Consider the following 24733-nt stretch of genomic DNA (forward strand, 5'->3'; position numbering starts at 1 on the left):
TAAAAATAGGAGCTTCCCAGTTCATTGAAAATCGAAAGTAAAATAGTCCGCTCTCAAGATCCTTTCTCGACATCTTAAACCTCCACAACATAAAAGAAGGAAATTATTTCTTCTATCTCCTCAATCTTCTCCCCCCCCCCCACTGTCTTATTCTTCAAGTAAATCCATTTAAAATATCTAAGATTAAAAGCAAAAAAATGAGATAGTTCCACTTGCCAAACAGCCTCCATTTGTTTTTTACTTACAGTTATGCTCCGCACTGATAATAGTCCGAGTGTGCACTTCGCATTTCAGACAAAGTTGACCTCCTGTTTACCCTTTGTCTGCATCGAATTAGGTCCAAATCAACAAGATTTAGTCATTTCCAAAATTCCCCAATCGATTCCTTTTAATTTGGAAAGCCGATCGCTCCAGTGGGCAGGCTCGGGGCTTCGCTCCTAGAAGCTGGCAATGGCGTCCCGCTACTAGCCCTTCTACCCCGCCGCTCTCGTCTACTCTTAAAAGAGGATACCTGGCGACCGGGGGAATCGCTTAGCCGCAGCGCTGGGATCCCGACCCCCTGAATATCCTTTCAGCGGGGTTTTGGGGGGCTAAGGCACCCTTTTAGCACCCCCTTTTTTCTTCTAGGAGCTGGCCTCCCTCTCCCGAGGGAAAGTCCGCTTGCTTCCACCTTGCGATCAGACCGGAAGTCCCCCTATGCAGGATTGCTTTCAGACCACTTGAGGGTTGGATAACTCCATACCCTCCAACATTTCTCCAATGAAAATAGGGACATCCTAAGGAAAACCAGACGCGGGTGGCTCTGTGGTCTAAACCAGTGTTCCCCAACCTTGGGCCTCCAGCTGTTTTTGGACTACAATTCCCATCATCCTTGACCACTGGTCTTGCTAGCGAGGGGTGATGGGAGTTGTAGTCCAAAAACAGCTGGAGGCCCAAGGTTGGGGAACACTGGTCTAAACCACTGAGCCTAGGGCTTGCCGATCAGAAGGTCGGCAGTTCAAATCCCCGCAACGGGGTGAGCTCCCGTTGCTCAGTCCCTGCTCCTGCCAACCTAGCAGTTCAAAAGCACATCAAAGTGCAAGTAGATAAATAGGTACCGCTGTGGCGGGAAGGTAAATGGCATTTCCGTGTGCTGCTCTGGTTCGCCAGAAGCGGTTTAGTCAGGCTGGCCACATGACCCGGAAGCTTCTTCTTCAGCTCCCTCGGCCAATAAAGCGAGATGACTGCTGCAACCCCAGAGTCGGCCATGACTGGACCTAATGGTCAGGGTCCCTTTACCTTTTAAGGAAAAGCAGGACATTCTGGGATCAAATCAGAAACCAAGATGACCCTGGAAAATAGGGACACTTGGAGGGTCTGTTCTCCAGACCCTTTTCTCAAAAAGGGCAGATTTACTCCATGTGTTGTCATATTTCCTGTAACCTCCTGCCCTGGAAATGGTTGCCATTGATGTGTTAATGACTTGCTTCCAGCACCTTTTCACATTCTTAGCAGCTTCTATTGCAGTTGAGGCCCTGGTCTGGCATCTTCTCTTCTACTAATTTCTACTCCTTTATTAATTTTGAACAATTACTAACTCTAGAAGTTATGAGAGCCCTTGCACCCACAAAGTCTGTTACCCCAGATTTGTAACAATATTATTATTGTGTGTGCTGCTTATAGCTACTGGACGAAGGAGGCATCTCTCTGAACCAATCAAAACAGGAAGCTGAGCTAATAAAACAGTTTATTACAATAAGCTCTGGGACAGGCTTCCTCAACCTAGGCCCTTCAGATGTTTTGAGACTACAATTCCCATCATCCCTGACCACTGGTCCTGCTAGCTAGGGATCATGGGAGTTGTAGGCCAAAAACATCTGGAGGGCCTAGGTTGAGGAAGCCTGCTCTGGAACTTGTGTTCCTTCTTCTCTAGTGTATGTTGCAACATGACCTAGAACACTGTGTAGCACTCCCCTTCTGACTGATTAATGGGCACCAAATTCTCTTGGCAGTGAAGCAGAAGCTCGTAAACTCATTTTAGTAAAGCCAAGGGGAGCTACAGCTCACGTGTAGACAAGAGACAAACAGAACAGGGACTTTTCTATTGCCTCTCCAGAAGAATTCACTCTTTGTCAACCCATACTTTATTTTATTGTTTATTGAATACATTTATAAGTCATTTTTTTCTAGAGGAAACTCTTTTAAAAAATACAAAATTACGACATCATCAGATATGAATGTATTAACTTTTAAAACATCTGAAATTGCTAATAATTTCTAACCCAAACATGCATTTGGGGGAGCATATCTTAATTTCTTACCCATATATTTGTATGGTGGCAATTTTCTTGCTGTGACCCACTGTGGGTCAGAAACCTGCATCAGTGCTCTAGCCCAGCCTATGCCTGTTCCTCTTCAGACGTTTTCCTTTTCCCACGTCAGCATTTTCAGAAGTTAAGGGTCAAATTTAAATGTGCATACATTAAGAAATGAATTAGCGTATTCAAATGCAATTGCCAGGAGTGCAGTCTTGACTTTCTTTCGGTGCAATAAGTGGTCACTGGGCTCAGTTCTGGTATCCCCAAAGGTACCATTTAGCTCCAAGTTATCAGACCAGATCCATTAGAGAGAGGCAGATTATAAAATCAAAGAACTGTAGAGTTGGACGGGATCCCAAGGGTCATCTATTTCAACCCTCTGCAGGAATCTCAACTAGATCATCCATGACAGATGACCATCCAACTTCTGCTTAAAAACCTCCAAGGAATGAGAGTCCCCAACCTCCCAAGGGAGACCGTTCCACTGTCAAAGGAGCTCATACTGCCCCCCTAAATCAATAAAAATCAATAAAAAATACATAGCTAACTGAGGTTCTGCCTCCCCTAACAAAAGGCCTGCCCCCCTAACAAAAATCCTGGCTACACCCATGGAGGAAGGATGAAGCTCATGTTTTAGGTTCAAATTAGTATCTTCTTTCTTTGACTATAACAATCTTCTCCTCTCTTTTGACCCAAATGGTAGATGGCAAAGCAATATGGAAACATTTACACCCTTTGGGTAGGGCATCTGCCCTTTGTAGTGCTGTCTGGATTCCGAGCAGTGGAAGAAGCACTCGTTGACCACTCTGAATATTTTGAAGACCGACCACGTACTCCTTTCCTTATGACTGTAGGAAAAGGAAAGGGTAAGTAGTGAAATGTGAGAATTTCCACTGGTATTTTCCCCAGGGAAAACATTTAAAGCGCTGTCTGGAAAAACAGAACAACAGAGCTTCTCTATTAATGTTGCACTCAATAGGAAATGGGTTGTAGACAACACTAGTTCTATTCAAAGTAGACCCACTGAAATTCATTGGCATGACCAATGTAGGTTTATTAATTTCAGTGGGTCTACTCTAACATTGTTGAATACAACCCAGTGCCTCTAGCAAGTGCTCTCTGGAAGTAGCAATTGTAGTGCACTGTGGTAAGAGTCAGCTGCAGGCAGAAGTTTGTTGCCTGTTGCCATTTTAATGCATTTACTGGCCTGGATCTCAGTGCTGGATGAAGAACTTGAATTCCTCGCTCTTTCTACCCAAGGCTTTGATGCCTACATCAGACTGGTGCATTGCCAAGGCACAGGTTACAAGGTGTAGCAGGTATATAAGAGGTAAAGACACCTGGCTAAGTGCTAGCTAAGATGTTGATCTAACATCCCACACAGCTTTTATTGCAGTAAGTGAGCAGAGTTCCTAGGTTGGGGAGCAAGCCAGCACTCCTTTGAGCATGTTGGACTTGCAAGGTTAGTTCATACATGGCATCTCTATGCCCTTGGAGATGGAGCCAGTGTTGGTGCCAGTTTGGCACCCAATTCACTCTCAGTCCCTTTGCCAGGATGAGAGAACTGCCCAACTGGCTTTTGCTGTGTCCAGAATATGTTGCAGAATACACACCTTCAATAAAACACCAGTCTGGTGGCGCCAGTAGAAAAATAACTTATTGACATCACACACCAGTGAAATTATATCCTTAAAAACAGTGTGGAAATCTTAGCTGAAATGGATTTTCGACTGAAGTTTACTGCTGGTGTTTAACATTCTATGAAAGCTCAAGTGATACCTTCAAGTTCAGTGTTCACTGCAGAAATTTGTTGCTTAGTGTCAGGGGACTGCCATGGAAAGCGGGGAGGAAGGCAGAAACGTACAGGGAGCCTCCTACTTTGCTGAGTAGTAACACCTCGTCAGAGACTGGTGAGAGCAAAGCCTCCGGCGAAACGGAGGAGGAAAGGAGGGGGAAGTGAGGCAAAGGCTCACAGAGGTCACTGCGAGCCCTAGCACCACTGCCAGGCAGGTTGATAGGGAAACAGACATGCAGCTTCCATCACCTACTTTTCGCAAGGGAGTCAAACGCAAGGAAAGGAGGAGGAGACTGGGGGTGTCGAGGTTCTTAAGCTGGGGAGGGGACAGAAAGAACCCACTCTCGGAATCTGCTAGTGACTGAGGCAGACATGAACTTTGGGCTTCTGCACTGTATATAAAGGTAAAGGGACCCCTGACAATTAGGTCCAGTCGTGACCGACTCTGGGGTTGCGGCGCTCATCTCGCTTTATTGGCCGAGGGAGCCGGCGTGCAGCTTCCGGGTCATGTGGCCAGCATGACTAAGCCGCTTCTGGCGAACCAGAGTAGCGCACAGAAACGCCGTTTACTTTCCTGCCGGAGCGCTACTTATTTATCTACTTGCACTTTGACGTGCTTTTGAACTGCTAGGTTGGCAGGAGCAGGGACCAAGTAATGGGAGCTCACCCCGTCACGGGGATTCGAACCACCGACCTTCTGATCAGCAAGTCCTAGGCTCTGTGGTTTAACCCACAGCGCCACCCGTGTCACCAGCGCCACTGTATATAGTTTGCAGCTAATAAAACCTGTAAAAAGGCAGGTTGGAGTCCTGGCTGTTTACTCGTGAGCAACCATATGCATCCCTGACACTTAGCTCTCCCTTCAGGTGGGCGGCTGTTGTGCCCTCTCTCACTCGGTTGCCATCCCTGGGCAGTGAGGATGGAGTGCACATGGCCAGGCGGCTGTTGGGGGAATTCTCACTGGCCTCCTTGAGCAGCTGGCTCAAGTTCCCACCAGCTGCTGCACTTCAAATTGGCCAGTTAGTGGGCTCTTTTGGGGTGATGCGCCTTGCTGGCTGGAATGGCATTGGCTGTGGCCTCACTTCTAGCGAGGCAGAAAAGCTGGCAGCGCCATCCTGCCTCAGCACAGTCAGACAAGGAGCAAAACTCCCCCCTCCTCCCTTGTCATTAACCTTTCTTATTATTCAGGTCATTTTGGGGTTTTAAAATGTTTTCTGCTTTTCAGGTTGCTGCTTTAACAATGTTCTATTCCCTTCATTCACTGTTTAACCTTATTTTGCTTCCCGTATATCTCCTGACCTTACTACGGTTGCAAATGGTTGCAAATGCCATATTAAGGGCTGGGAAGGAATTTCCCTGTAAACAAATTGGCTGGTGTAGAGGTTCTGCCTTCCCCATAGCAACAGTTAAGGTATTGGGTGGAATCCTGGTCTTCAAGTGTGGGGTGCATCACCCAGTAGTGATCCTGCACCATTTTCAGCGTACCCTGTTAAAGTGGTCTTGGTGGATGTCTCTGTCCTGAAGCCAAGCATGGGGGAGATAAGTCATAGGGCTTCCAGCAGTGGCCTTAGGATGATCAACGTCTTGGAGAGGCATGGATCACAGATTACATCTGTAATCAAAAAAGTTACATCTGTAATCAAAACAGTTATGGGCATTTTTAATCCAGATTGTTGTTTGTCTGAGTTATTAATCATATATTACATGTAGACATTGACCCAGAAGTGGGTGGCACTCTGGCTGGGCCCACAATTACCAGTGTATCAGATGCCAGTTTTCCCTACAAAAGTCAAATTTTGAAGTGCTTTCCAGAGATCTCGCTTTTCACTGACACATTAGTGCAGGAACTTCTGAGACAATCAGATTTCTATTTGATTATCACATCCAACTCCTTTGATAGCCATGCTAGGAATAATAGGTGAATCAAATCAAATTTATCTCATTGGGAGATGCTGACATATTTGCTGGTAAATGTTTACTTAGAAAAGTCTGAATGTTGGCGCTATACAACAGGGCTGTCAATAGACTCATGGTATGCTTAGGTGTGGTCTGTTGCTTTGGCCAAGAAACTAACCTGTCAGGTCAGGGTGACTAGGAGCAAGAGAACTCCTTTATCCTTCTGCAACACTTGGCATCCATTCATCTCCCAAATGAGAAGTGAATTTTTTTCCTTCCAGGGAAAGATGGAAACTTGTCAACATTACACATCAGTTAAATTATATCCTTAAAAACTGTGGGGGGTGTCTGCTGGGGTTTAAAGTTGTGAGAAAGCTCATGTGATACAGTATTTTTCACTCCATAGGGCGCACCGAACCATAGCGTCACCTAGTTTTTAGGGGGGGAATAAAGGGGGGGAATTATTTTTTCCCCCAGCCCCAAAGAGCAAAGAAGCCAAGACAGCGAGCAGGATCCATCCCACTGGCTGTCTTGGCTTCCTCTCCAGCTAGGAGAAGCTGCGCGCGGCTTCGTTTTTAGCCGTGGGGCTGGGGCGGGGGAAGCCCGAGCTTCCCCCGACCCCAACCCCCAGAACAGGTCCGGGAGCGGCGGCAAGGTTGCGAAGCCTTTGGAGCATAGCGCGAGTTCCTGCTGCGCTCCAAAGGCTTGAGGAATAGCTACCTCTCCTGGCTTCAGCAAAAGGAACCCGAAGCCTTTGGAGCGCAGCGCAAGTTCCTGCTGTGCTCCAAAGGCTTCAGGCGGCTATCCCTGAAGTGTGGAGAGAGAGAGGGGTCGGCGCTCACCATCTTGCTCTCCATCTGCTCCATAGGATGCACACACATTTCCCCTTCATTTTTGGAGGGGGGAAAGTGCGTCCTATAGAGCGAAAAATACTGTACTTGCAAGTTCAGTCTTTGTTGCAGAAATTACCAGCATATTAGGTACCAGTTTTCCCCACAAGAGTCAAAATTGATAGAGACGTCCAGAGATCTCACTTTTTGCTGGTACTGCAAAGTGGAGGAACTTCTGAAACAATCAGACTAGCACACAAATTGAGACAGCTAAAACTTGGGGGTGAACCAATGATGAACTTCTAAATGATGAAAGGCAACGGAAAGTGACATTCTGGTGGGAATTGTGTAAAGTAAGCAATGCTGGCCTATATTGTAGAGATACTCATGCATTAAATTGAGTCAGAATCAACTAGTAATTCTTTGTATTACAGAGACTAAGCAGATCTTACATGCAAAGGCATGAACTTCAGTTCTGGGCTAGGAACTTAATTTCTAACACTAATTTCTGAGAGCAATAATTTGTCACTGGTTTTTCTTTTTTTCTTTTTCTTTTTTAAAAATAAAATTCATTTTCAATGCAAATTACAACAAAAATTACAAACCTTGAATCCAAAATGAAACTATACAAACAAGAAAGAAAAACAGAACACAAAAGGAAAAAAGGGGAAAAAGAAAAAAGCACACATCTACAAATAAAACCATATCTTCATTCTAATCTAGTCATTACATACATATACACATATTGACTTCCTGCCTTTGTTCTAAGACCTCAAAAGTTTTACTCTTTCTAAATTGCTGTGTCTAATGTAGATTACTTCTATCTTTATACTTTTTACACAATTTTTCTTTTTCTTTAACCCTTCAAAGCATCATTCATTACATGCCAATATGCTTACTCCATATACTCTTTAGCACATCCCCATTCTTTTAATAATTTCTGGTCTGATTGTCCCCTTATAAATGCTGTGAGTCTTGTCAGATTTATATATTCACAAAATTTAATTTGCCATTCTTTCATTGATGGAATTTTTCTCCCTTTCCAGTTTTTTGCTATAAGCATCCTGGCAGCTGTTGTTGCATAAAGGAATACTTTCCTTTGATTGTCAGGAATATCATTTGTGATTATACCTAAAAGGAATGCCTCCGGTTTTTTACTAAAATATATTTTAGATTTCTTCATATGTTTCATTCCAAAATTGTTTAATAGGTCGGCATTCCCACCACATGTGAAACATTGTTCCTATTTCTTTTTTGCATCTCCAACAGGTATTTGATTTTAATTTGTAAATTTTAGCCAATTTTACCGGAGTTAAGTAGCATTGGTACACCATTTTCATCAAATTTTCTCTGATTGTGTAAGATGCCGTAAATTTAATATCACATTTCCATAATTTCTCCCATTGGTCCAGCTGAATTGCATAACCTATATCGCATGCCCATTTAGTCATAACTTTTTTTACTTCATCCTTTAACTCCCATTCTAATAATAAATTATACATTTTGGATATACTCTTTTTCGAGTTTTGTAATAATACTTTTTGTAATTTTGATTCTTCTTTTTCAAATCCTATTGCTTTATCCTGGTTAAATATTTGAGCAATTTGATGATATTGTAACCACGTGGTGCAGTATTGGGTCACCTCTTCGTATGGTCTTAATTTTAATTGGCCCTGTTCCTCCTTTAGGAGCTGCTGGTATGTCGCCAATCTTCCTATCGTATTTTTCTTTTTAACAGATATTACTTCTAACAGTGAAACCCACCATGTGGTTTTCAGTTCTAACAACATTCTATGTCTCACCCAGACCTTATATAACAAATTTCTAATTACATGACCTTAGAAAGTCTTTAAGCACCGCCACTTTGTTGTAAATTAGATAGGCATGCCAACCGTATCTGTTGTTCCATCCCTCCAAGTCTAAAATGTCATTATTATCTAATGTAATCCAGTCTCTGATCCAACTAAAGCCTGCCGCATTGTAGTATATTCTCAGGTCTTTGAGTCCAAAGCCACCCCATTCTTTTATGTCAGTTAATAATTTATGTTTGATCCGTGGATTTTTGCCTTGCCTTATAAATTTTGTTAGATCCGTTTTCCATTTTTTAAAACAATCATCTTTACCTATTATGGGGATCATTTGAAAAAGGAACAGGAATTTTGGTAAGATATTCATTTTAATAGCCGAAATTCTACCCCAGAGTGTTAAGTTCAATCTTGTCCAAATTTCCATTTCTCTTTTTATTTCTTCCCAAAATTTTTATAATTATCTTTAAACAAATTTATATTTTTCATTGTTATTTGAATTCCTAAATATTTCACATTTTTACAAATTTGTAATCCAATTTTTTCTACCAGTTCCCTTTTCTCTTGGTCTCCCATGTTTTTTACCATTAGTTTCATTTTTTCTTTATTCAAAGCAAAGCCTGAAACCTTTCCGAAGTTTTCAATTTTTTCTAGAGCCTTTGCTATGCTTTCCTTTGGGCTTTCCACCATTAACACTAAATCATCAGCAAATGCCCTTATTTTATATGTTTTCTCCCCTAAGGATATTCCATTTATTTCTTGGTCTAGTCTGATTTCTTGATTTAGTATTTCCAAAACCAAAATGAATAATAATGGTGAGAGCGGGCACCTTTGTCTGGTGCCCTTCTGTATTTTAAAATAATCAGTCATGTCATTATTATTATTATATTTGCTTCTTGTTGTTCATAGATTGCTTTTAAGCCTCTTGTAATTTGGTCTCCCATGTCCATCTGGTCTAATATTATTTTTAGCAATTTCCATGAAACTTTATCAAATGCCTTTTCCGCATCCACAAATACAAAGGCTACCTTCTTATTCGGTTTCATGTCTAAATACTCGATCATATCAATCACTGTTCTTATATTATCACTCATTTTCCTGCCCGGCAAAAACCCTGCCTGCTCTTTGTTTATACAGTCCTGCAAAACTGTTTTTAATCTTGTTGCCAATATTTGTGCATAAATCTTGTAGTCATTATTAAGTAATGATATTAGTCTATAATTGGTTATGAACTCCTTATTTCGTCCTTGTTTTGGGATTACTACTATATGAGCCTGCTTCCAGGTATTGGGAATCTTCCCGTCTTCTAGTATTCTATTTAAAAGTATCTTCATAGGTGATAATGGTGATTCCATCCAGGCCTGGGGATTTTCCCAATTTCATCTTAATTATTGCTTGATGTAGCTCTGTCATGGTTATTGGAGAGTTTAGGTCTTGAATCTTTTCTTTCTTAATTTTAGGTATGTCTTTTCCACATAAATACTCTTTTATTTCATCCTCTGTCTCAGTTCCTGCTTTATATAGCTTATTACAATATTTTAAAAATAAAAAAATTCCTGCCAGTAGCACCTTAAAGTCCAACTAAGTTAGTTCTTGGTATGAGCTTTCGTGTGCATGCACACGAAAGCTCATACCAAGAACTAACTTAGTTGGTCTTTAAGGTGCTACTGGCAGGAATTTTTTTATTTTGACTATGGCAGACCAACACGGCTACCTATCTGTAACTACAATATTTTATAAAGCACTTTTTAACTTCCTCGGGATTATCTAAAGTTCTCCCTTCTTCCACTATTGTCACTGGTTTTTCATAGGCATTATATTATCAAATGGTCACACCTGGAGGCAACAAAGACGGTTTGGTATTGTTACTATGCGGAAGCTAGGACTGGGGAGGAAAGGCATGGAGCACCAAATAGAAGAGGAAGCCCATCAGCTCGTGGAGGTCTTTGCACGTTCAAAGGGTATGTGATGATAGGTGATGGTGCTGGGTTGGCATATGTCTGAAGAAACCTTTGTGTATAACCTCTGTACATTTTGGAAAGGAATGTGATATGTTTTGTTTGATTCCTAATGAGCCTTAAATGGAATGCTATCATTATATATCTTTAAGTGCCAAGAAAAAATGTTCCTCTTCAAACAGGTGTTTGGCTGATTAATATTCTACAGCCTTTTAAATGTGCTTATGGAATGTTTTGTTATTTTGTTTTAACTATTTACCTGTGTTTTTATCTTGTATTTTTACTCTGTGAAACACCCTAGAATCTTGTGATGAAGGGTGGTATATAAACCAACCAATCAATTAATTAATTGATGTTAATAAACAAATTGCTGGAGATCCCTGCAGTTTCTCTTGTCCACCATAAAATACCATTCTCCGTATGAACAGGAGTGGCTGAACTCACATTAGTATAACTTTATTTTGCAGGTCAACCACTTGACCCCTCCGTGCCCATCACTAATTCAGCCTCCAACGTGATATGTGCTGTGGCTTTTGGGCACCTGTTTGCTCTTGAAGATAAAAGGTTCCAGAAGCTGATGGAAGCCATGGATTTTCTCCTAAAATATCTGTGTAGCTTTGCTCATTTTGTGAGTTGTCATTTTCATTCCTACTGAGCCTGACAGGTCTCCCAAGTGCCTTAAATCCCTGGAATCAATTACGATAGAAGTTAGAGCGTTGGAAAACTGAGTTCAGGTTTAAATCGAATCTGAGATAAGGGCTATTTACGATCTCATAGCATAAATAATTTCTCAAGATTATTATAAAAATTGAAAGAAAGAATAAGGAGACTATGTCCAACCACAAGGGACTCTTTGGAGAAAAAATTGGATAAAAATGGAACAATAACCTTTCAGAACAAGTTGTCTAGAGCCCACCTTAAGTAAACAGCAGTGAACAAAATAATCTTCTCAAGAAGAGAATTCTACAATTTTATTGTCATTATGGAAAAATAAATGTTTCTATTCTTTGCTCACTGTATATCAAGGCTTATAGGACTTGATTGATGAGCATATGTCTTGGCAGCCATATTTTGGACCAATTTAAGATCCCGGGCTATCTTCAAGTTTTAAGAAAGACAAATATTATTGGGGGCAGGGACCTACTATGGCACATTGACTTGCCAAACATCCAAATGAGCACTGAGCATACACAGACCACAGACCAGGACATGTTGGTGATATAATTTGGAAATGCAAGGACAGCATGGCTGGCTGGCTAGATCCATAAACTCCACATGGCTACATTTTGCTGAGGGTGTGAAGGTTGTCTGCCTGGAATATACAATGGCAGTATTTGAACCTTTGTGCCGTAAATATTTATGCATCTCTAAATTTTGGAATTCATGCATCTCTAAATTTCCGGCCATGTGACCTGGAAGCTGTACACTGGCTCCCTCAGCCAATAAAGCCACACCCCTAGAGTCGGCCACGACTGGACCTAATGGTCAGGGGTCCCTTTACCTTTACCTAAATTTTGGGAGCATCACTAGTAAGTTTCAGGAGAGCCATAAATGCCCATGTTTGAATAGTGCTACCATAACTGTTGAAGAGTTCAACTCTAAACCCAACAGAGGTGCATTGATTTTCCCAAGGGGGAGGGACAAATCAATCTCCCAATTTGTATTGCAAGCAGGGGAGCTGCAACTTAGCAGTGTCAGTCATTATGGCGCCTATGGTGTGGCTCCTTTGCTGGATTTTTTTAAAAATGAAACAGAGGTCTGCAACTCAAGCATTCCCTGCACTGCTAAGGAAAGCAGCCCCCTTCTGTATGACCTCAGCTAAACCCTTTTGACCTGAGGGGGATGGGTGGACCTGACAATTTCAGTTTCTCTTAGTTTCTCATTTTTCCTGTCTTAAAATTGGTTCTCCACATTTCTACATTAATTTCTGATATATTTTTTTAAAAAATTCTCATGAAATTTCGTCAGCATTTTGGTGCTAATTTCTCCTAATGCACACATTTGTATGCAATTTTGCAAAGTTGCAAATTGCAGGTTTGAATGTTATTAGAGCATCTTAAGCATCTGCAGTCCCACTATGTGCTCTGACATACAGAGCAAGGACATGTTCTATGAAGAACTAGAGCAGGCTGTCAGGAGAGGGAGCTTACTATTGTTGAAAAGGGTGAGGTTCACATTTGTGAACTACAAATTTGTGCCTTATGAGAAGATGTGACGCGGCAGCTAAAAAAGCCAATGCAATTCTGGGCTGCATCAATAGGAGTATAGCATCTAGATCAAGGGAAGTAATAGTGCCACTGTATTCTGCTCTGGTCAGACCTCACCTGGAGTACTGTGTCCAGTTCTGGGCACCACAATTCAAGAAGGACACTGACAAACTGGAACGTGTCCAGAGGAGGGCAACCAAAATGGTCAAAGGCCTGGAAACGATTCCTTATGAGGAACGGCTAAGGGAGCTGGGCATGTTTAGCCTGGAGAAGAGGAGGTTAAAGGGTGATATGATAGCCATGTTCAAATATATAAAAGGATGTCACATAGAGGAGGGAGAAAGGTCGTTTTCTGCTGCTCCAGAGAAGTGGACACGGAGCAATGGACCCAAACTACAAGAAAGAAGATTCCACCTAAACATTAGGAAGAACTTCCTGACAGTAAGAGCTGTTCGACAGTGGAATTTGCTGCCAAGGAGTGTGGTGGAGTCTCCTACTTTGGAGGTCTTTAAGCAGAGGCTTGACAACCATATGTCAGGAGTGCTCTGATGGTGTTTCCTGCTTGGCAGGGGGTTGGACTCGATGGCCCTTGTGGTCTCTTCCAACTCTATGATTCTATGATTCTATGACTATGTTTCCTGCACTGAGAAAGGCAAGGATCAGATGATGTGTCAATGACTACTCGCTAAAGCTATATCAAACATTCAACTCACTGCTGACAGTGAAAAATGTATGAAGGCATGAAGACAGCCTTTGGACCAACAGCCAGGAAAACTGCACCACTGAAAACCTTGTCTGGAGACACAGCAGCAAGCAGATGAAGTGATGGGCAGATCATTATCATGAATTGTGCTATGGGAAAACATGGTCTCAAACACATTGACAGAATCCAGTCTTTGCCTCTCTTTGAAGTGCTGAATGTCCCTCCATCCCTTGACAAGCTGAATAACACCTTCAACTCTCAAGCATGTGATACAACCCCAGGACAGGATGGAATCCCAACGGAAGTGCTGAAAGCTGGTCTCAATTCCTCCCTCATGATAATAATTTATTATTTATACCCTGCCCATCTGGCTGGGTTTCCCCAGCCACTCTGGGCAGCTCCCAATCAAATATTAAAAACACTTTACAGCATTAAACATTAAAAACTTCCCTAAACAGGGCTGCCTTCAGATGTCCTTTAAAAGTAGGATAGTTGCTTATTTCCTTTGACATCTGATGGGAGGGTGTTCCACAGGGCAGGCGCCACTACTGAGAAGGCCTTCTACCTGGTTCCCTGTAACCTCACTTCTCGCAGTGAGGGAACTGCCAGAAGGCCCTCAGTGCTGGATCTCAGTGTCCGGGCTGAACAATGGGGGTGGAGACGCTCAGGACTGAGGCTGTTTAGGGCTTTCAAGGTCAGCACCAACACTTTGAATTGTGGTTGGAAACGTACTGGGAGCCAATGCAGATCTTTCAAGACCAGTGTTATATGGTCCCGGTGGCCACTCCCAGTCACCAGTCTAGCTGCCGCATTCTGGATTAATTGCAGTTTCGAGTCACCTTCAAAGGTAACCCCATGTAGAATGCATTGCAGTCGTCCATGCACCACTCTTGCGAGACACTCCGGTAGGGCAGGTAGGGTCTCAGCCTGCGTACCAGATGGAGCTGGTAGACAGCTGCCCTGGACACAGAATTGACCTGCACTTCCATGGACAGCTGTGAGTCCAAAATGCACACCTGGTCCTTCAGGGGTACAATTACCCCATTCAGGACCAGGGAGTCCTCCACACCAGCCAACCCCCTGTCCCCCAAAAACAGTACTTCCGTCTTGTCAGGATTCACCCCCAATCTGTTAGCCACCATGATGCACTTTCATGGGCTCGTCTTGCAGTGTTGGAGGAAATAATCCATGCCACAAGACAGGTGTGACCTGTTTATCGTGGAGCTATCATGGAATCACCCTGTGGTTCTCAACAAATTACAGTGACTCGCTGACAGGGTCTATCCCCAATTGAAATGTGGCTTTAGAGCACAGAGGTCAACAGTCAACATGATTTTCTCTCTGTGCTCCCCTCTGCAGGAGAAATACTGAGAGCGGAGACGTCCCTTGAACATCGCTAATCCAAAGCATGAACAATGTGACCAAATTTTCTCTATCTTTCCTTTAGCTATATGAAATGTTCCCATGGCTTATGAAACGTGTCCCAGGGCCTCACAAGAAGGCATTGTACTGCCTGAAGGCAATGCTTTCATTTGCAAAGGAGGAGATAGAGAAGCATAAGGAGAATCAGTCTCTGCATGATCCACAGGATTTCATTGATTTCTATCTACTTCAGATGGAGAAAGTAAGTATCTATTTTGCAACTGAATGCTGCTCATCCCAGGAGTCATTATATTCCCTGTTACATGTGAATACTAATCTGTTGCCAGGAAACCAACATTTTTTTCTGAATCTCAGCTGGAAACCACCTTGAGCTTTCCCCAAATTTCTTTCACAGTATTTTAGTTGCTAAAGTGGGTGAACATCCATCTATTGAAGCATCGATTGAAATGGCTAGGAAAAGGCAGGTATTTTCATAACCCCAAATATGAATGTGAATGAGTGGGAGTTCATGTGTGTTGAGGCGTCTTCCCTATGGAGCATTGTTTCTGTACATAAATTATTTTGTATTGTTGTTCATCTCACATTCAGACATGGACTGAGAAAACAGAAAAGCACTGCTTGTTGGTTCAATGATTTCATTTTCACCCCACTTTTCTTCAGTGAAGAATTTGTTGGTACACAGTTCTAACTCATGCTATCCTTTGCAGGACTGTACATAATGCCACCAGTCTACCCAGTGGACACAATCTGTGGCTTACACATCTGGCCAATTTTTTGTATGCCATCCCAGGCACCTCCAGTTAACAGCGATCAAATTATACCGCTCCTGGGGGCAGATCCAGGGGCAAAGGAAGGCTGTCTGGCACTCAGTGTGGGGTGTCAAGGGGAGGGGCAAACCACCCACAGGGGCAGGGCAAACCACCCAGCTGAGCATGTGCAGCGCCACTAGGTGTGGCACATGCACAGCGCCACTACATACAGCGGTGCCGCGTGTGCGCCATACGGACAGCAGAGGGATCCTCCACACATGGTGGTGGTGCAATGGCGGCGGCTCATGCCACCACGCCTGGGGGTGCCTTCTTGTCATCCCCCTCAGAGGTGGCACCCTAGGCGGACTGCCCCCCCCGCTGCCCCCCCTTCCTCCACCACTGGGCAGATCCAGTAGCATGAAATAAGACTTTATTTGAATTGCCAACCCTTTCACACCCCTCACGTTCAGGACAGATTAAAACATTTAAAACTAGTTGAAAAGCAGGCAAATAAGCCACACATTAAAACCTCATCTCTACCGCAAATTCAGAGCTTAACCATGGTCACCAAAAGCCAACTCAAAAGCACCTTGGGGCACTTTAAATGTCTTAATCCGAGTTCCTGCCCCTCTTTCTCTGCTGAGCGGTAGCAGCAGCAGGCACCCACCCAAGATCTGTGTTTCTTTGGAGAACTGAAGACGTGGTGGAGACTGTTGTGGCTTTAAGAAATATAGTTCATTAACTTATTTACACCTTCAGTCTGCATGGAGGGAGTCCAGATCTTACAGCATGGTCCTTTCAAGAGGAGTTTGTACCCCACAGCAGCACAGCCAGCCTTCAGCCACCCTGCCCAAGATGGATTCCAGCTCTTCTTCCTCCTTCTTGCTACCCCAGCAACCTTCTGATTCCCTAGTTCACACCTCCAGGCAAGGGAAAGGAGTCCTCTTGTATTATCAGTTCAAACTTGGCTCTCAAGAGGGTGTGGGTATTCTTGGGAGATCTAAAAAAACTGTGAGGATATCAATATAACCCTCAGTGTTACCCACCCCGGGTGCTATTAAAATCTGTTTAGGCTTAGGAGTAGCCGCAGTTCAAGTCCCTACATTACCAAGGTCTCTATTCCCCGCAGGAAAACAGGAACAGCAAATGTCCCACCCTACATGACTGCCATGAGGGTGAAGAATATGAAACCTGAGTCTGGGCACAATCCAAGTGGATAGTGGCAGATGTCTTATTACACGCCACACATGGGGGGGAGGGAGTCAGAATTCAAACCCCCGACTCATCTATATTCATACACTAGAAGGTTAAAAATATAATTTGTTGTGGTTCTGGACTGTCAGGTGTTAACACTCCAGGAGCGTTCTTATCAACTGGGTGCACTGCCCACATGATCCGTGCTTTGTTCCTTTGATGTGTGCTCTGTGGGGGCTGAGCTCTCTCTGGAGAGCAGTCTGTCTGAGAATGTGAGCAAGGTCGTTTCATTTTTGTTAAGAGGCAGAGAGCTGTGAACATGCAGCTAGATTCTGCAGGTTTTCTTTTCTGTTTTGAGTGCTACTAAATAAAGAGTTTTGGATTAGAAGCACTGGTGTCGAGCTGCGTTATTGAGGACACCATGTCAGCACAGACAAGCCATCTGATGCTGCGTGTGAACTCTGCTATTATCCAGCAACTGAGGAGAGTGGCAGCACACGGAGTGGAAGCGTGTGGACGCCATTGGAAGTTTGTCGGAGTAGCAATAAATCAAATTTATTGCAGGGCCGTTGCAGCAGACTCAGTGGGTCAAAGATATACGACCCAACAAACTTTTACATAATTTCATTATGGTGACAAAAGAATAAATAATTATATTTAGTGTTAAGTAGTGCACATTTTCGGGATACGGGTGGCGCTGTGGGTTAAACCACAGAGCCTAGGACTTGCCGATCAGAAGGTCGGCGGTTCGAATCCCCGCGACGGGGTGAGCTCCCGTTGCTCGGTCCCTGCTCCTGCCAACCTAGCAGTTTGAAAGCACGTCAAAGTGCAAGTAGATAAATAGCTACCACTCTGGCGGGAAGGTAAACGGCATTTCCGTGCGCTGTTCTGGTTTGCCAGAAGCGGCTTAGTCATGCTGGCCACATGACCCAGAAGCTGTACACCGGCTCCCTCGGCCAATAAAGCGAGATGAGCGTTGCAACCCCAGAGTCGGTCACGACTGGACCTAATGGTCAGGGGTCCCTTTACCTTTAGTGCACATTTTGAATGTGTGCCGCCAGAGAGATTCCATTGGATCCCTCTCCTCCTGCCAGTGCTGGATTATTACCCCAACCCACAGATCCTCAAATGCAGCACCAGCAGCTACAACTATGGTCACAGGAAGGTGTGCATAGATCTCTTGCCACAACCAACTATGAAGCACAGGGCCGGCCAGCCCATTAGGCGGGCTGAGGCAGCTGCCTTGGGTGGTGGAATGGCAAGAAGCGGGATCTTTCTATCCAGCCCACTTTGTGGGCACTGTTGTGCAATTCAGGTAAGGGGGGCAGCAGTGGCAGCAGGGCAGTGGTGGTGGCATCTTCCCATTTTGCAGCAAGCAGTGTAATGGGATGCCCTGCCCTTCATCAAGCATATGTTGATGGCATTGTAGTAACTGGGTAAAAGAAGATAAAGTAAGTGCTGAAGATTGTAATGCATGTGAATGACTTGTCACCTTCCTCATTTTCATCATCAGAGCAGGAATGACCCAGAGTCCACCTATGATGAAGAAAACATGGCTTGGTGTATTTTTGACTTCTTTGTAGCAGGGTCAGACACAACCGTCAGTTCTCTGAAATGGGCGCTTCTCCTCCTGGCAAGTCATCCAGATATCCAAGGTGAGAGAGGGAACAATGGGAGCCTGGGCTTCTCTTGATCTCTAGAGTGGACCTCTAGAGTGGTAATTATTTAAAGGTTTCATTCACATCTAATGAGATGATAAAATAAAGAACATAAAACATCAGAAAGAGTTAAAAGTAAGTGAGCTTATGATGGAAGTTTGGGGAGACAAAGGGTTATTGAAATAAGCTGAATGCTTTTGACATACATGTATGGCATCACAGAGTTCTACAGCCCTTGTGAGCATTAACCCTTTACATCGCATGCTGGATGCTTTCATGACACATTATTATATGAGGCCCTGAGAAACGTGGGACCAGGTTGCCTGAAACAGCCCCTGTAAGGTCTGTAACTCCTTCATGGATCACTGCCTTGTCATGGCAAAGAGGCTTGAATAACTCAGAGAAGCTATGAGCTATGTCGTGCAGTGCCAAAGAATGCTCCAACTACCGCACAATTGCGATCATTTCACACGCTAGCATGGTTATGCTTAAAATTCTACAAGGCAGGCTTAAGCAGTATGTGGACTGAGAACTCCCAGAAGTGCAAGCTGGAGGAACCAGAGACCAAATTGCAAACATGCACTGGATTATGGAGAAAGCTAGAGAGTTCCAGAAAAACATCTACTTCTGCTTCATTGACTATGCAAAAGCCTTTGACTGTGTCGACCACACAAATTATAGCAAGTTCTTAAAGAAATGGGAGTGCCTGATCACCTCATCTGTCTCCTGAGAAATCTCTATGTGGGACAAGAAGCTACAGTTAGAACTGGATCTGGAACAACTGATTGGTTCAAAATTGGAAAAAGAGTACGACAAGGCTGTATATTGTCTCCCTGCTTATTTAACTTATATGCAGAATTCATCATGAGAAAGGCTGGGCTGGATGAATCCCAAACTGGAATTAAGATTGCCGAAAGAAATATCAACAATCTCAGATCACAGATGACAAAACCTTGATGGCAGAAAGTGAGGAGGAATTAAAGAACCTTTTAATGAGCGTGAAAGAGGAGAGCGCAAAATATGGTCTGAAGCTGAACATCAAAAAAACTAAGATAATGGCCACTGGGCCCATCACCTCCTGGCAAATAGAAGGGGAAGAAATGGAGGTAGTGAGAGATTTTACTTTCTTGGGCTCCATGATCACTGCAGATGTTGACAGCAGTCACAAAATTAAAAGACACCTGCTCCTTGGGAGAAAGGCGATGGCAAACCTAGACAGCATCTTAAAAAGCAGAGACATCACCTTGCCAACAAAGGTTTGTATAATTATTGTATGGTTTTCCCAGTTGTGATGTATGTAAGTGAGAGCTGGACCATAAAGAAGGCTGATCGCCGAAGAATTGATGCTTTTGAATTCTGGTGCTGGAGGAGACTCTTGAGAGTCCCATGGACTGCAAAAAGATCAAACCTATCCATTCTGAAGGAAATCAGCCCTGAGTGCTCACTGGAAGGACAGATCCTGAAACTGAGGCCACAGTACTTTGGCCCCCTCATGAGAAGAGAAGACTCATGGAAAAAACTCTGATGTTGTGTAAGATTGAGGCCACATGGGGATGACAGAGAATGAGATGGTTGGACAGTGTTTTAGAAGCTACCAGCATGAGTTTGACCAAACTGCGGGAGGCAGTGGAAGACAGGAGTGCCTGGCATGCTCTGGTCCACGGGGTCACAAAGAGTCGGACACAACTAAATGACTAAACAACAGCAAGGTCTGTAAGTTCATTTGGCCACCTGAGGACATTCTGCTGGTAGCACAACACCCTACAGAATGCAGTAGGGTAGTGACCCCAAAATAGGAATTTTCTAATGTTGCTCTTGTGTTGTGGAATGCCTTTCATGAAGCATTTTTGTTTTTGTTTTGGTGGATATTGTTTTTATATTGTACATAATGTACAGTGCCAGGAGATGCTTAAAACATCAAGCATACTTCCAAATTAGTAGAATAAATACATAAATGCAAGCGGCCACCCCCTCACTGCAATGTGTGCCGTGCACAAGGATGGCAACAGATAAGCATGTGGCATTGGGGGCACGTTTCCTTTCCCTTCCTCAGACCCCCTCCTCGCTCCTGCATTAAATGGTAAAGGGACCCCTGAAAATTTAGTCCAGTCGTGAATGACTCTGGGGCTGCAGCGCTCATCTCGCTTTACAGACCGAGGGAGCCGGCGTTTGTCCGCTTCCATAGACAGTTTTCTGGGTCATGTGGCCAGCATGACTAAGCCACTTCTGGCGAAACAAGAGCAGTGCATGGAAACTCCATTACCTTCCAGCCGGAGTGGTACCTATTTATCTACTTGCACTGCATGCTTTCGAACTGCTAGGTGGGCAGGAGCCAGGACCGAAGAATGGGAGCTCACCCCGTCGTGGGGCCTCGAACTGCCGACCTTCCAATTGGCATGCCCAAGCGGCACAGTGGTTTAAACCGCAGCGCCACCTGCTCCTGCATTATTGCCCCACTTTTGCACACATATATCACACCTTGCTCAGCATTCAGCCTAGAAGAGTTCTGGTGGGCTCATTGACTCCTGAAATTTGCTTTGGCCGTGATAAAGGAATCTTTCCAAATATAAATGGTAGCTTAACACACAGTTAATGTAAGCCACCTTTTCCTCTGCTTGGTTTAGTGGGTGGTTTTCTTTTTGATAAATTCTTATTTATTCAGCCTGCAGAGGGCTGGCCAAGAGGTCCCCAGGGGGCGCCATCATTGCCCCTGCTGTGAAATAAGTACCTGAGCCTCATCCCTGCCTCTCCTTGCTCCATTACATGAGGGATGTTAGCCAAAGATCAAGCTGGAAAAGGAGGATTGGTGAACAGAGTAGGAAATATTGAGGGCTGAGGGGTGGAGGATTTTTTAAAAAATATATGTGTAAAACAGACAGCCTTGAATCACAGACCTTCAGCAAATCCAACCAACTCTGTTAACCAGAAACAGCTGAGATGAGGTTTGCTTTCAACCTTTTCACACCTGGGATCTAGAGCGGGGAAGAACCATGTACACTGACTTGAGCTCCTTGGAGTAAAAAATGGGCTATAAAGATAAGAAACTGAGGCTCGTTCCCAGACCCTTTTGGAAAATAAATGTCCATCTGAAATAAAATGCAGTATTCAAAATAAACCTTCTGTTTCCATCATTTTCTTCAGATAAAGTCCACAAGGAGATAGAAGATGCTTTAGGTTCTTCTCACACAATCTGCTATCAAGATAAGAAGAAACTGCCCTACACCAATGCTGTGATTCATGAAATACAGCGCTTTAAGTATGCCTTATTTTTCGGGATCACCAGGAAATGTACAAAGGATGTGAAGCTGTGTGGTTTTCTCATTCCCAAGGTAAATAAGTGTGGCAAACTGCACTCCTGTATCTCAAGAGCAAAGAGAATCCTAGAGTAACATACTGAGAGATGCATAAAGCCATAGAGGAACTTCCTGTGTAGTCAAAAACTTGAAGGGCAGGAAAAGGATGCAAGAGCAGGATCTCCATCTGTAGACATGTTTCACCACTGGCTAGCGCTGTTCTATTGGGAATGTGAGGCAGGGGAGGAACACGCAGTGGCTAGAGGTCATCTTCTGGGGTTCCTTTTAAAAGAGGGATAGGGATAAGGAGGTCACCCTGTGTTTCTGCCTGTACAAGTAGCTTATTGATGGGGGGGGATTGGGAATGAATCTGGCCTTTGGTAAATGTGAACCCCCCCCCACACACACACACACACAAACCCTAGTCAGTTTGAATTCAGTTTGAATTCTTCAAAGATTAGTTGCAGAACAGTGAGGAACAATCCAGAAATGTATTGGTCTGAGTGCCAATCATTTGTTTCTTCTTTACAGGGAACTTATATTATTCCTGATTTCCGCTCTGTTCTTGTTGATCCCACAAGATGGGAGACACCTGCAGTGTTCAACCCAAACCATTTCTTGAACAAGGATGGACAATATGTGGCTAGAGAAGAGTTTCTGGCATTTGGTGCAGGTAAATCCAAAAGTCCAAGCTATGTTGTGATCTGTAAAAAGATAAAGGTAAAGGACCCCTGACAGTTAAGTCCAGTCGCGAACGACTCTGGGGTTGCGGCACCTATCTCGCTTTACTGACCGAGGGAGCTGATCTTTGTCCGCAGACAGTTTTTCTGGGTCATGTGGCCAGCATGACTAAGCCATTTCTGGCAAAACCAGAGCAGCACACGGAAACGCCATTTACCTTCCCGCTGGAGTGGTACCTATTTATCTACTTGCACTTTGACGTGCTTTAGAACTTCTAGGTTAGCAGGAGCTGGGACCGAGCAATGGGAGCTCACTCAGTTACGGGGATTTGAACTGCGACCTTCTGATCAGCACCCCTGTAGGCGTCTGTAGGCATGCTTAATGGTCTGCTTCCAGAAAATGGCAACAGTAGCATGAGGGGCAGAGCAGTCTTCTACATACCAGTCATGAGTCTGATTCCACTAGGTTTCAGTAGTGGCTATTGGGTCATATTTGCCATCCTGTATTAATGGTTCAAATTTGTTTGCGTTTTCCATGTTCTGTGTGTTAGTATAGAGATAACCAAAACCATGAGCCCTTTCCTTCCACTTGGTTCCTTCTTGTAATTTCCTGCCCTTATTATGTCATATTATGTAGAGTGTTTTATAGCTACAAAGTAATGAACCCTGGAAAGTAAGCTATTATTCACTTGCTGCCTTTCCCTTGTCTCATCCTTAGGGTCTCGCATGTGTTTGGGTATGCTGCTGGCAAATACTGAAATTTTCATCTTCCTGACAAGCCTGCTGAGGGCATTTCGCTTCCAGCTGCCAGAAGGAGTGAAAGAACTCAATAAAGAGGCTTTACTGGGGGCTACAGCACATCCCCATCCTTATAAACTCTGTGCAGTTCCCCGCTGCAATGCATAATAAAATATGAAAGTACATGGGGCTGCACCTCTGCTTCCTCTGCTTACCAACCCCTTTGTCACTCCTGACACATAGAGTTTCCCCTTCCCATCTCATGCAACTACTGTGGTCTCTCTTCACCTTCCCAGCTCCATTTCTGAGGCTTCTTCTCTCTTCTTTTCTGCAGCTCTGCTTTGCGCCCATTTTCACCATCACCCCATCTCCTCCTATTCTTCAAGCTCTTTCATGCCCCTGCTGTCATCTTCCACCCTATCCATGCCTCCTAATCCCTCATTTCTTTTCAGCTCCTTTGCATCCCCATTCCTACCCTCACCACTTTTCCCCCTTCCCCCTTTTTCCTCAACACCTATATAATGAACATCCTCCTTTCAGCACACACCCCCCATGCTGATATTTGTGATTGTATCTTTAAGATGAGTAGAATCCCAAGAGCAAGGCTTGTCCAGCTGGAGAAGGTTAAGTTCTGTTTATGGGTCCTGGACACTAGTAGCCATCTGCTTTTTAATAAAATATCTCTTCCAAATCACTACACTGAATCTGGAACTTCATTTGGGGGGGGGGGGAACACATGGGATCAGGAGTGAAATACGTTGTGTGGAGGCACTGTGGGATATTTGATGACTTCGCATCCTTTATCACTCTCCCATGCGGCTGCTAAGAAATGGAAGAGGGAGAATTTTAGAGCAGCCATTCCTCCAACTTCCGCTATTCTTTCCTTCAACCACAGAAGTTAAGAGTAATATGGAGGTGGAGGGACACCAAGACCACTGTGGTTTGAAACAACAGCAGAGTTTTGAGTAAAGCAAGGATATGGAGGGATCCTGAGCAATTGTTATTCATTTATTTTTAAAAACTGTTTTAACAAGGAGAAACAGCAGAGATGGGTAGTATATAGAGGTGTACACTAAAACACCAACACAACATAGACTTTCTAACTCCCTTCTTGCTGTATTCAAACCTTATTTTAAACTGCCACTCACCACCCCACACCCCAATGTGCAGAGACTGACCCATCTCTGGAACCTACCCAAGCTGGGTCGGTCCAGTAACTCAAAGAGCAAACTTCTTTATAAAAATATAATAAAGTTTTATTAAAAGAAGGCTACAGGGTTTTAAGAGTGAGAGATTTCTGGTAGCAGCGCTAAGTAAAGTACGGCAACTTGGAAGCTTAAAAATAACAAAGCTATCTTATCTCACTTTGTTCTAGCTTTTAGGATTGTTACCGATTTTGGATGGTATAAAAGTTTTATTTTTGCTAATATGTGGTGGCTGGTTAATTTCGTACTTTTTGAAGAGTATTTTCTGAGAAAGTGGCTTATAAATTTATCAAATAAACATATAAATAGTATGGACTGGCAAAGAGCAACTTTTTGCGGAAG

At 43.8% G+C, this 24733-nt stretch overlaps 1 protein-coding gene across 2 annotated transcripts in view; it reads left to right on the top strand.

Moving 5' to 3' along the window:
- The window catches only part of LOC310707297 (cytochrome P450 2J2-like), a gene marked incomplete at its 5' end in the record, with an annotated part of 33828 nt that extends 9948 nt beyond the window's left edge, over positions 1-23880 (top strand). The window contains 8 exons of one of the 2 annotated variants that reach the window (XM_083504313.1): positions 3001-3163; positions 10435-10584; positions 11049-11209; positions 14939-15115; positions 18331-18472; positions 21617-21804; positions 22300-22441; positions 23167-23880. In XM_083504313.1, the coding sequence (XP_083360439.1) occupies positions 3001-3163; positions 10435-10584; positions 11049-11209; positions 14939-15115; positions 18331-18472; positions 21617-21804; positions 22300-22441; positions 23167-23354 (1311 nt within the window). In that variant the 3' untranslated portion in view covers positions 23355-23880. Of the gene's footprint in view, positions 1-3000; positions 3164-4407; positions 4497-10434; positions 10585-11048; positions 11210-14938; positions 15116-18330; positions 18473-21616; positions 21805-22299; positions 22442-23166 lie in introns of those variants that run through there. The other variant, XM_083504314.1, reaches the window with a different exon arrangement.
- Positions 23881-24733: the final 853 nt, after the last annotated feature.

This window comes from Podarcis liolepis (genome assembly GCF_965112155.1).
Source record: "Podarcis liolepis genome assembly, chromosome: 5".
NCBI lineage: Eukaryota > Metazoa > Chordata > Lepidosauria > Squamata > Lacertidae > Podarcis > Podarcis liolepis.